Here is a 12,176-nt window from a genome sequence, read left to right on the forward strand (position 1 = left end):
AAAAAGAAGTTACTGGGTTGTTCTGTTTCACGTTTTCTAGGTTGACAGAAGTACTGGGTACCCAATTATAGCCCTTAAACATGGAAAAAGTCTGATTTTCACGCTATGACCTCTTTAAGATAAATTTGCATACAAAAATTTAGAGAAAGAAACAGCGTTATGGACGTGACATTTCTCCGTTATGGATTTGACAATTCAAAAATTTGAGCTTATGGGAACAATGGGAAATAATACAAAAAAGTTTGAAAAACTTTAACAAAGACTTTGCAAAGGTGTTTAAGCGACCATTGACATCTGAGATTTCAGTATGGTTAAAAACTTTACATAACAACATTGACATTTGCATGGAATTGCCCATATAGCTTGAGTAGGTCACTTTGGATAAAAGTATATTTAGGATGCATAAATGTAAATATAATGAAGCATTTTTTTACTTTAAAATGTTAAGTAATTAATTAAAATGTCTGATATATAATTTGTGATCATGTTAAAAGCTGTTAAATCAAACGATCAGCAGGATATCTTGTTTATTCTGATTCATAACATTCACACAAGTAGGCCCACAGAGATTTCATGAATCAATTTACATTTAACACAGTTTGTGAGTGATTAATGTATGTGCATATTATATTAAATATATATTATATTATAAAATATATGTACTGTTTTTAAATGCAGTGTAAATTGGTTTGGAAATGCAAAAATACACATAAAAAGAGCAAAAAAACAACTTAAATAATGTCTGTAACTCTACCCACTAATAATTTAAGCGATGGAGCCGTTTAATAGATGCGGATGAGTCAAGGACAAAAAAGTTGTCAATGACAATTTATTATTCATGAAAACAGGGACTAATTTAAATCTGCCTGGAAATCTTTTATTTACCTGTTTTCCCTTGATCTAGTCTCCAGAGCCCGATGAAAACAGGTAAAACAGCAGAAACAGAGAAAAGGTAATGCTGAAAAGATAAGTCAGCTTATTATGCTGATATATGTGCCAATATTTAATCACACAATCTTAATAAAGTCAGACATCCCCTTAATAAAGCCTTATCTTAATGTTGTTCCCTCGGCCTCAGCGAGGTGATCAGTTTAAACTACTTTGCCTTCCGACTGTAACGTGGGAGGAGAGACGTTCCCTTGATCCTAATCTCACCAAATTCAGTTATAGAAGCACTTCTGCACCCCCCCCCCCCCCAAAAAAACAGACTCCTTTACTTATTCTTACTGTTTTCTTTGTCATGTTGTAATAATGCTCTTCTCTGTCGAAGACGATGGTCTCATGACAACAGCTGCATTATTACTCAGTGCTGAATGTAATTGCTGTGGGCCCGGGGTTTTCGTCTCTAAAGTAAACATTATAAATCATTGCTTTACTCCTGCTTTATACGATTGGCCCTGCACTGCTTGAAAACCAAACTGACCACTCTATAATAGTTAAATACAAATGAAAACTACATGAAAATAGCTCGATGTGTCTCTATTATAGCTGCTCTTTGGTGGACCTCCTATTGGGTTTTGCCTTTGTACTTTCATGCCTTTTCTATGTTCATTTTATTCCAATTCGCAGCTATACGGAAAGCAAAACAATGGAAACTTTGTTATACAATGACAGAATTTCCTTTGTATTTGTGTGAATGCCTCAAATGTTGTTGTGACAAGGATGCCTGGCAAGTTTTGCGATGTATTTTGTTGCACTAGTATATGGTACGTATACGGCTTGGCAAGATCGAATACACGCAGTTTATCAAATAACGGCGTTGTCCGTGTTTTATGAAGTTTTATGAAGCACGTGTATAGCCAACAACAATGTCCTTCAGTTGAGATCGTAGTTTTTAAGTGGTGCTGTTGATAAAATGCATATCACATCCTTAATGAAAGAACCCTTTTATGCACAAGAAAAGGAGTCGCAAGGAGAGATAAACTGCCCTGATTATTATTGCAATAAAACCATTATAAAGTAAAGGTTTGATCTTTTACTTTTTCAAACTTTTGTAAATCTTGTAAACCTGCCAAAAGCCATATTAATTATTTACATCTAAAGGCATTTTATTGCAGTGTATATCACTTGGAAAGGAATCAAGATTTGATAGGGTGGTTGAACACCTGGGCCTGTTCAACATTTTGAGTTTTAATAAGGCAGGGATTAAATAGAGAGTGAGCTAAAAATCATTATAGTTAAACTGAATAAACCTCACATATATTGGCCTGTTATAGTATTTTTTTGTGCAGACTTTATACAATATTTATTAACTCTTTCACCGCCATTGACGAGATATCTCCTCAATTAAGAGAAAAACGCTTCCCCGCCAATGACAAGATTTTCCGTCTTTCCGCAGTAACGCTATTATCCACCAGGTGGCGCCCTTCCGCAACTTTTTAAACCCGGAAGAATTGCCCTTGGGCAAGCGTCTGCATGTCCGTGTCTGTTTTAAAGATTGCTCTGAATGGGATCTCTATGAAAAGTTTGTCACAAAAATGGAATTATCTTTGCTTTTTGCTCAAAATGTGGTGTTTTTGCAGAAACCTACCCATATTCAAAAGCTGATTACAAAAGAACCACTGAAGGTAGGATGAAACGGGGTTTTTTGTTTGAAAGCAGAGGGTCTGTTCTTTCATTTGGTATATTGTATGTTTATATATTTAAAGAAGAACATTTTCTGGAAGGCATTAAACTTTGGTGAAAATCATGAAAAACGCTGGCGCTAGCTGGTAACTTTTTTAAAAACGCTGGCGGTGAAAGAGTTAATTATTCTTGCCGACCTATATGAAATTATTTGGGTAGAAATAATAATAAGGTCCTTAATTGTTTCATGTTTTCCAAATGCTTATTGGTTTGATATTTTGTTATAAAGCTCAATGACATTTATCAAGTTCCTACATTAACTCTTTCCCCGCCAGCGCTTTTTTTAAAAGTTGCCAGCCAGTGCAGGCATTTTTCACGATTTTCACAAAAGTTTAATGCCTTCAAATATATAAAGATAGAATATATCAAATGAAAGAACAGACACTTTGCTTTCAAAAAAACATTTCATCCCACCTTCATTAGTTCTCTTATTATCACCCCTCAAATATGGGTAGGTTTCTAAAAAAACACACAATTTTGAGCAAAAAGCTGAGATAATTCCATTTTTGTGAAGGAATTTTGACAGAGATCAGATTTAAAACGATGGTCAAAACATACACGGACATACAGCTGTTTGCCCTTGGGCGATACTTCCGGGTTTTATAAATTATTAACTGGATAATAGCGGTATTACGGATTGCCGGAAATACTCGTCATTGGCAGGGAAGTGTTTTCTCTTAATTGACGAATTAACTCGTCAATAGCGGGAAACAGTTAAGTGTGGCCAACGCAATCTCATGACAGTCCGTACATATTTTATTCATACGACCACACTCGTACATGTTTGCACTATTTGTGTTTGCCCCGTGACGATGGGGATATGGGTAGATATTTACTTTGTACGAGTTAGCCAACTCGTAAGAATTGCTGTGAGACATCGGCATCTAGCAGTGAGTGAATTGCAACCAACGGCTCTGTACACAGCTCACCGCTCCCTTTCAGAATGCATAGTACGCAAGCTACGGTAGCCATCAAAGGACAAACATGCCATTGTCTGAGACAAAAGTAGCTCGGTTTAGGGCTACTGTAAAAAACGTGGTGTCAGGAAATGGCGACCTCCCTGTAAGGAGACCCGTGGTGTATGTAGATAAAAACGTTTATTAAGGACTTTATACACCACTGATAATATAGTTATGTTTATTGTATTGCATTTCTGTCAAGTGATTCTTCTAAAAGTTACACACAGCACCTTTAAATGCTCAAACTATCTTGGGTGTCTTTTTAGGGAGTAAAAGGTTTTAAAGTCAGCTTTTAAAACAATATTCAAAATGTAAGGTTTGTAATTTTCATTCATCTGATGTTCTGGGTATCTGGGTTTATTTTACAGACTTGTCCCCTTAACAATTGCTCAAACTTAAAAAAATTACAGGATTGAGCCACATAAGGAGATAAGCATAATTACCAACTTTCCCACAATCCCCAAGGCTGTGTTATTAGAAACAAAATAACAACCCAGGTCCATTCCTCAACCTTTCCACTGAATGAAGGACCGAGGCTTTATTAATGAGATGGATTAATGTTGAGTTTTTCTAAACTGGCATTTGCACAAACTGCCTGCATGAACCTAAGGGCGAAACTTTATTTCTCTCCCTCTGAGGAATAGCTCAATTTTTTCTGACCATGTGTTTTGGTTAAGAACAGAATCGGAGATAGGGGTGGGTTTTGTAAAATGATTGACTTAACAAGCTTTAAACAACAACAGGGGGTCAATCGGGATTGGTCAAGTGTAACATGTTTCATACTGACATTCACCAACCTTGTTATGCCTTCAGATTGAGGTAATGTCAAATAAATCTTGTAAAATATGAGAGATCAGAGCAAAATAAGCATGTCTGCTTTAGAAATAAGCTGAATACACATGAGATTTTCTAATACTGGTTGTTTCTAAATGGAGCCAGCGGGAATTAAATAAAGCAGTAATAATAAATACAACGATGCATTTGTGACCCGTCACGGAAACTATGGACTCAAGTCGGCAGCACAAGTTTCGAGAAAATGAGAAACAAAGTTTTTTTTTCGAAATTTGTGATTTTCGTTTTATTGCAGAATCTGTTAGTTGAGATCACGAAGAAGCCTCTCCATGTTTGAGATAGCAGTTTTTGTATATTTAAAAGCGTACATTTTGCGGTTAAAATAGGCTTGTTTTTCCGGAGATTCTAGCGTGCAGCGGGGGGCGTCATTGTCTGTGTGTATATTTACATACTGTATAAGCTTGTGTTTTCGCCTCCGCCCCCAAAGGGAACAGCGTGACTACTAAATAAGGATAGTTCGCCCAAAAATGAAAATAATGTAATTAATGACTCACCCTTATGTCGTTCTAAACTCGGAAGACCTCCGTTCATCTTCGGAACACAGTTTAAGATGTTTTATCGTTAGATTTAGTCCGAGAGCTTTCTATCCCCTTCATTGAAAATCTATGTATGGTTTCCATGTCCAGAAAGTTAATAAAAACATCATCAAAGTAGTCCATGTGACATCAGTGGGTCAGTAAGATTGTGTTGATGCATCGAAAATACAGTTTGGTCCAAAAATAGCAGAATTACGACTTTATTCAGCATTGTCTTCTCTTCCGGCTCGAGCGTGAAGTCACGTGACTGTAGTGACGCGCTGCCCTGTTCCTCAGACATGTTTGCTAAGTTTTTTTTTTTTTTCAAACTAATAGCCTGCGTCTCCCCAGACTGTAAAGCTCGGGCGCACAAAACAAAAGAAAAATAAAAGAAGCTGGGGCGGAACAAATAACAGTCAGCCGCATCGTACGTCAGCCGCATCGTACGTCAGCCGCGTCACTGACTTTATGCGGCGCCGCATTCGGATGACGTCAAAGTACCGCGAGAGCTCTTAAGAAATCTTACGGAGTAGTTTAATTTCGACTCGCTCTCGCGGTACTTTGACGTCATCTGTATGTCAGTTCTTGCAGCGCAGCATGAGTCCAAACACACAGAAGTTACACAGATATAGTTGTATTCTTCATATAATTGGCTACATGTTTTGTCTATCAATATTTTCCATGAAGTCATTGGCTGATGGAGGAACGAGCGAGCCATTGGTAACCTCTCTAAAGGATGTCACGTTTTCGACGGCGCTGTTTGGATGATCTATTATACTACTTCCCTATTTTAAATACAAACTTTGAAGGCGGGTTCATGTGTTTAACGGAGTGAAAGCTCATATACCCTTACATGTTACGATTTAAATAGTCTTCAGATTATATATTATATTGTATTACCAGACATTCATGCGAAATCTGATGTAAACAATCTATATTTCACGGATTATACGCATTTGTGGACAAATATGGACATTGGATAATCTGAAACAGACTGGATTCGACTTGTGATCCCCACAAAGGTAAAAGAGTCATGTTTATTTTTGCGGGTTGTCATTTGGTCATAAAATACTACATATGATGCTAGAACATCTCAAAAAGGGTTTTACAGGGGGCATGGCTTAGCTAAATGAGATGTAAATGAGCCCTATTGTCTCCCCCAGCTGAAAAGAAGAGTCCCTTTCGTCTCGATTTTCTCGGTTTGAGTATTTCTGAGTTCCTATATTCAAATGGCCACAACTTCTCCAAATCTTATCAGATTTCCATGTGTTACACATCGTTGGAAAGCTTAGAAACTGCACTTTCAGAATCTGTGAATAACTCAAAATGCCCAGATCCGACTTGTGTCCCTACTTTCCGTGACTGGTCACATTTGATAAAGCCTCCGTCCCATGCAAAAAATTTCAACAAAAGTTTTAAGTTATATTGAAGATGGCTGACTTTGTGTGGAATATTGATGTACTGTGACAGTGTAAAGTACAACAAGTGTAAATTTTCTTTAATAGACATATTTTCATACAGCACACAGCACTTCAATCAACACCTGTTTGCTGGTACACTGTCAAATATTCCTGATGTCATGAATAGTGCTAATGATAATAATCATAAAGCTTTTTGCACCTACTCAACATCTGCTACAGTATATGACTATAGCCCCCTCAGCAGAATTATACCTTATGTAAAAGGTTAATTATAAAATATGATTTTACATGTGATAATGATGACTTATTCCTTATGTGTTTTGGCACAGGTAACAGAGTTATAACCGAGGGTGAATATGTGGAAATTAATGGAATCACCAAAGACATGTCCGGCTCGTACGAATGCATGACCTCAAACGATATCTCGCCTCCAGACGTCAGGACTGTTCAGGTTACCGTAAACTGTGAGTTGCATCCTTATCCATATACTGTTGTTTCATTTAATTAGTGGTCATTTCTCACATACATTAATGAATCATTTTACAGATCCGCCTGTCATTTCGCGAGCTCGGAGCACGGGAACGGCTGTTGGTCAGAAAGGGGTCCTGTGGTGCGAGGCATCAGCCGTGCCTCTGGCAGATTTTGAATGGTTTAAGGGTGACCGCAGGTAAGTCTACAGTATATGTGACCCAGTCTTTGAAAGTAATTTTTCTGTGATTTACTGTTTTCAACATAAAATAATTCAATAACATTTTCTTGAAGGGGTGTTCATAAGCATGACATGACAATTGCTATGAATATGAAGGAGATTTTAATGACAACTGTCAAAAAATGTCATTTGATCAGTTATGTCATTTTTTATGCAAAGATGACATTGTTTGAATTGTCTTGACAACTTGACATAAACCAATACTTTATAACTTGTCATAAATCTGTCATAAACATGACATAGCCAAATATTTATAAAACTTAAGAAACGACCTAGCTTTATGGGTAAACATCACATTAAACTGTCATTTACATGTCATTAAGTGTTAATACTATGTCAAATAATTTTAAATACCTTGAACAGACACATCAAAATATTATACTTAACTTTATGTATGTGCACAATACTCTTGAAAAGCACCCCCATTCTGGCCCAAAACCATGAAAATACCTACTCTCACTAAAAGGGCTGTTTTTACTAAACCATTTATAGTATAAGCATAACTGTGGAATCATTTGATAGAAGACACTTTGAGCTTCGTTTTCCATGTTTCAAAATTATTTTAAGATAAAAATTTAAAAAGTTAGAGAAGCTGAAGTACATTGTAATAAATCTCACTACCGAATCTCACTAAGCAAACGTTCAAACAGGCGCTATCTTTACTAATCGACTGTAGATTTAAATATAATAAATATATATTCTCGACTGAACTAATCTTAAAACTACACTTTGTGACCAAGAAACGTAAATATAAAGAAACGCCTATCCGTCCTTTGAGTTATTATGAGATTCAAAGCAGCCGAAAGTGTTACCTGTCATTCTGGCAGCCCTCAAATCCGTGGCGGAAGAAGTAGTTCTCAAACAAAGAGGCTTTTAAAATAACTCCGTTGTTGTTTTCTAGTTTTCGTTTTTCAAACGTGTGCCGTTGAACTGTTGTATAAAGGCAATATCGCTAATATTAAGATATTGCTTAATTATACTCCCGCCTACTTTTACAAACAAGTTTGAGCGCTGGTTTTGAACGCGAGTGTAATCTCATATACAAGTGTTACAATGTAAATAGTCCTCAGATTGTATATTATAATCTATTACAAGACGTGCATGTGAAATCTGATGTAAACAATGAAAAACATATCTATATTTCACGGATTATACGCATTTGTGGACGAAAATGGTCATTGGATGTACTTTGTTGGAGAGTTTTTATGGGTTATTCACACATGGGAAACAGACTGGATTCGATTCGCGTTCCTTATACCAGCACAAAGGTAAGGAGTCAGTTTATATTATGCATGTTGTCATCTGGACTTCTGTAACAAAATACTATATTTATGATGCTAGAGCATCTGTATCTAAAAACAGACGCCATACACTGATGCTTAACCCGTAGACCTTTTAAACGAGGTATAGTAGTGTTATTATTATTGTTGTTTGTACACAGTAGGCTATATATATATTGTTAGCAGCATTAAAAAAAACTGACGTCTTTCCGTCCCCGAGCTAGTGCGCGTCGAGAGGTTAAAAAACTGACAACTAACAGAATTTGTTCTTCATTACACATAGGTGACCCGTCACGGAAACCAGGGACTCAAGTCGGCAGCACAAGTTTGGGGAAATGAGAAACAAAGTTTTTTTTTCGAAATTTGTGATTTTCGTTTTATTGCAGAATCTGTTAGTTGAGATCACGAAGAGGCCTCTCCATGTTTGAGATAGCAGTTTATGTATATTTAAAAGCGTACATTTTGCGGTTAAAATAGGCTTGTTTTTCCGGAGATTCTAGCGTGCAGCGGGGGGCGTCATTGTCTGTGTGTATATTTACATACTGTATAAGCTTGTGTTTTCGCCTCCGCCCCCAAAGGGAACAGCGTGACTACTAAATAAGGATAGTTCGCCCAAAAATGAAAATAATGTAAGTAATGACTCACCCTTATGTCGTTCTAAACTCGGAAGACCTCCGTTCATCTTCGGAACACAGTTTAAGATGTTTTATCGTTAGATTTAGTCCGAGAGCTTTCCCCTTCATTGAAAATCTATGTATGGTTTCCATGTCCTGAAATTTAATAAAAACATCATCAAAGTAGTCCATGTGACATCAGTGGGTCAGTAAGATTGTGTTGATGCATCGAAAATACAGTTTGGTCCAAAAATAGCAGAATTACGACTTTATGCAGCATTGTCTTCTCTTCCGGCTCGAGCGTGAAGTCACGTGACTGTAGTGACGCGCTGCCCTGTTCCTCAGATATGTTTGCTAAGTTTTTTTTTTTTTTTTCAAACTTATAGCCTGCGTCTCCCCAGACTGTAAAGCTCGGGCGCACAAAACAAAAGAAAAATAAAAGAAGCTGGGGCGGAACAAATAACAGTCAGCCGCATCGTACGTCAGCCGCGTCACTGACTTTATGCGGCGCCGCAGTCGGAAGACGTCAAAGTACCGCGAGAGCTCTTCAAGAAATCTTACGGAGTAGTTTAATTTCGACTCGCTCTCGCGGTACTTTGACGTCATCTGTATGTCAGTTCTTGCAGCGCAACATGAGTCCAAACACACAGAAGTTACACAGATATAGTTGTATTCTTCATATAATTGGCTACATGTTTTGTCTATCAATATTTTCCATGAAGTCATTGGCTGATGGAGGAACGAGCGAGCCATTGGTAACCTCTCTAAAGGATGTCACGTTTTCGACGGCGCTGTTTGGATGATCTATTATACTACTTCCCTATTTTAAATACAAACTTTGAAGGCGGGTTCATGTGTTTAACGGAGTGTAAGCTCATATACCCTTACATGTTACGATTTAAATAGTCTTCAGATTATATATTATATTGTATTACCAGACATTCATGCGAAATCTGATGTAAACAATCTATATTTCACGGATTATACGCATTTGTGGACAAATATGGACATTGGATAATCTGAAACAGACTGGATTCGACTTGTGATCCCCACAAAGGTAAAAGAGTCATGTTTATTTTTGCGGGTTGTCATTTGGTCATAAAATACTACATATGATGCTAGAACATCTCAAAAAGGGTTTTACAGGGGGCATGGCTTAGCTAAATGAGATGTAAATGAGCCCTATTGTCTCCCCCAGCTGAAAAGAAGAGTCCCTTTCGTCTCGATTTTCTCGGTTTGAGTATTTCTGAGTTCCTATATTCAAATGGCCACAACTTCTCCAAATCTTATCAGATTTCCATGTGTTACACATTGTTGGAAAGCTTAGAAACTGCACTTTCAGAATCTGTGAATAACTCAAAATGCCCAGATCCGACTTGTGTCCCTACTTTCCGTGACTGGTCACATAGGTTTCTGAAATTTTCTGACATAGAAGAAAAAACGAACAAAACATTTAATCAATTTAATTTAATTAATTAACTTTGCAGTGATATGGACCCAACGCTGCATGGCTTAACCCATTATTGTACTGTTTTTATTTAATTTTAGGTGAATCTGTCTCCAAATGCATCAAAATATAATTGGATCAATTATTATTATTATTATTATTATTATTATTAATAAATGATTTATTTTATTCGTTAAACACATGGAGGAAACTTTTAAAACATTATGAACTGAAAAATATTAATGACGCTGTTATGAAACTATATGACAGAGTATTAACACTTAATGACATTTAAATTACAAATTCAGTTTGTATCACTGATAAAAATGGATCAGTTATGTTGTCTTGGTAATGTCAAGTTGTCATGACAAGTTAAATGTATTGGTTAATGTCAAGTTGTCATAATAAAGACATCTCAAACAATATCATCTTTGCATTAAAAATTACATAACTGAACGAATGACCCTTAATGACAGTTCTCATAAATGTGCATAAAATCTCCTTTATGTTCATAGCGCGTGTCATGTCATGATTATGAAGGTGTCATGTCAGTCATATGAACACCCCTTCAAGTAAAGTGTTACCAATAATTGTACGATGTAAGAGACATTCAGTAAAAGTATAACCTTGATATCTTTTAAAGGGATAGTTCACTTTAAAATGAAAATTTTGTCATCATTTACTAATCCTCATGGTGTTCTAAACCTGTATGAATTAACTTTTCTGATGAACACAAAAGAAGATATTTTGCTAAATGATGGTAAGCACACGGCAGTAAGTGACTATTTACTTCCATAGTAGGAATAAAAACATATGATGGAATTTAATGGGTACCGTCAACTGTGTGCTTACCATCATTTATCAAAATATTTTCTTCATCATTTATCACAATACTTCCAAAATATTTTTTCCTACTATGGAAGTCAATGGTCACTTACTGCTATGTGTTTACCATCATTTCTCAAAATATCTTCTTTTGTGTTAATCATAAAAGTTAATTCATACAGGTTTAAAACAACATGAGGATGAGTAAATGATGACAACATTTCATTTTAAAGTGAACTATCCCTTTAATACTGACTGATTTAGGTCATGTCAAAGATTAAAATCAATAAATCAATAAAAATAAAAATGTCATGCTCCTAATCTCTTATTTAGATTATAAGACTTTAACTTGGATTGCACAGACATTGTTATATTTAATTTCTTATTTATAAACAGCTGTTTTTCCACCTAGAATTATAAAACAATGTTTGGTGGAGAGAGGGTATACAGGGTCCAGAAATTGTGCAGGCCTTATTTAAACCCGTATTTCATATGTGAGCATGAAGGGTCCACATTTTGCACATGCTAGACCACCACAAGTCATTAAAAAAGTTTTGTATTTTTACAGAATCTTCAATGGACTCAATGGGATCAAGATCGAAAACAAAGGGAAACAATCCATGCTAACGTTCTTTAACGTCTCTGAAGAGGATTACGGGAACTACACCTGCGTGGCTATGAACACTTTGGGGATAACAAACGCGAGCATTATTTTGTACGGTAAGAGTTTGCCTCTAATGACTTAACATGTCAATTTATCCACACAACCCATGTCAAGTGTAACTCGGCATAGTCAATGAGCTTCTCAATGTGTTAAATATCTGCCTAATGCAATTAGATAAACTCTTGTCTCGTCGCCCTGTGGCTCCCACCAACCTTTACGATTGCTAAGCTGTATATTTGTTATGACGTCTTTAAACAACATACAG

At 36.4% G+C, this 12,176-nt stretch overlaps 1 protein-coding gene across 2 annotated transcripts in view; it reads left to right on the top strand.

Moving 5' to 3' along the window:
* Nucleotides 1-12,176, top strand: part of opcml (opioid binding protein/cell adhesion molecule-like) — a 179,260-nt gene that overhangs the window by 162,253 nt on the left and 4,831 nt on the right. For both annotated transcript variants that reach the window (XM_065259450.2, XM_065259442.2), the window contains 3 exons: nucleotides 6,702-6,836; nucleotides 6,919-7,039; nucleotides 11,816-11,967. In XM_065259450.2, coding sequence (XP_065115522.1) covers nucleotides 6,702-6,836; nucleotides 6,919-7,039; nucleotides 11,816-11,967 — 408 coding nt within the window. The remainder of the gene's footprint in view (nucleotides 1-6,701; nucleotides 6,837-6,918; nucleotides 7,040-11,815; nucleotides 11,968-12,176) is intronic.

This window comes from Paramisgurnus dabryanus, chromosome 10 (assembly GCF_030506205.2).
Source record: "Paramisgurnus dabryanus chromosome 10, PD_genome_1.1, whole genome shotgun sequence".
NCBI classification, from domain to species: Eukaryota; Metazoa; Chordata; class Actinopteri; order Cypriniformes; family Cobitidae; genus Paramisgurnus; species Paramisgurnus dabryanus.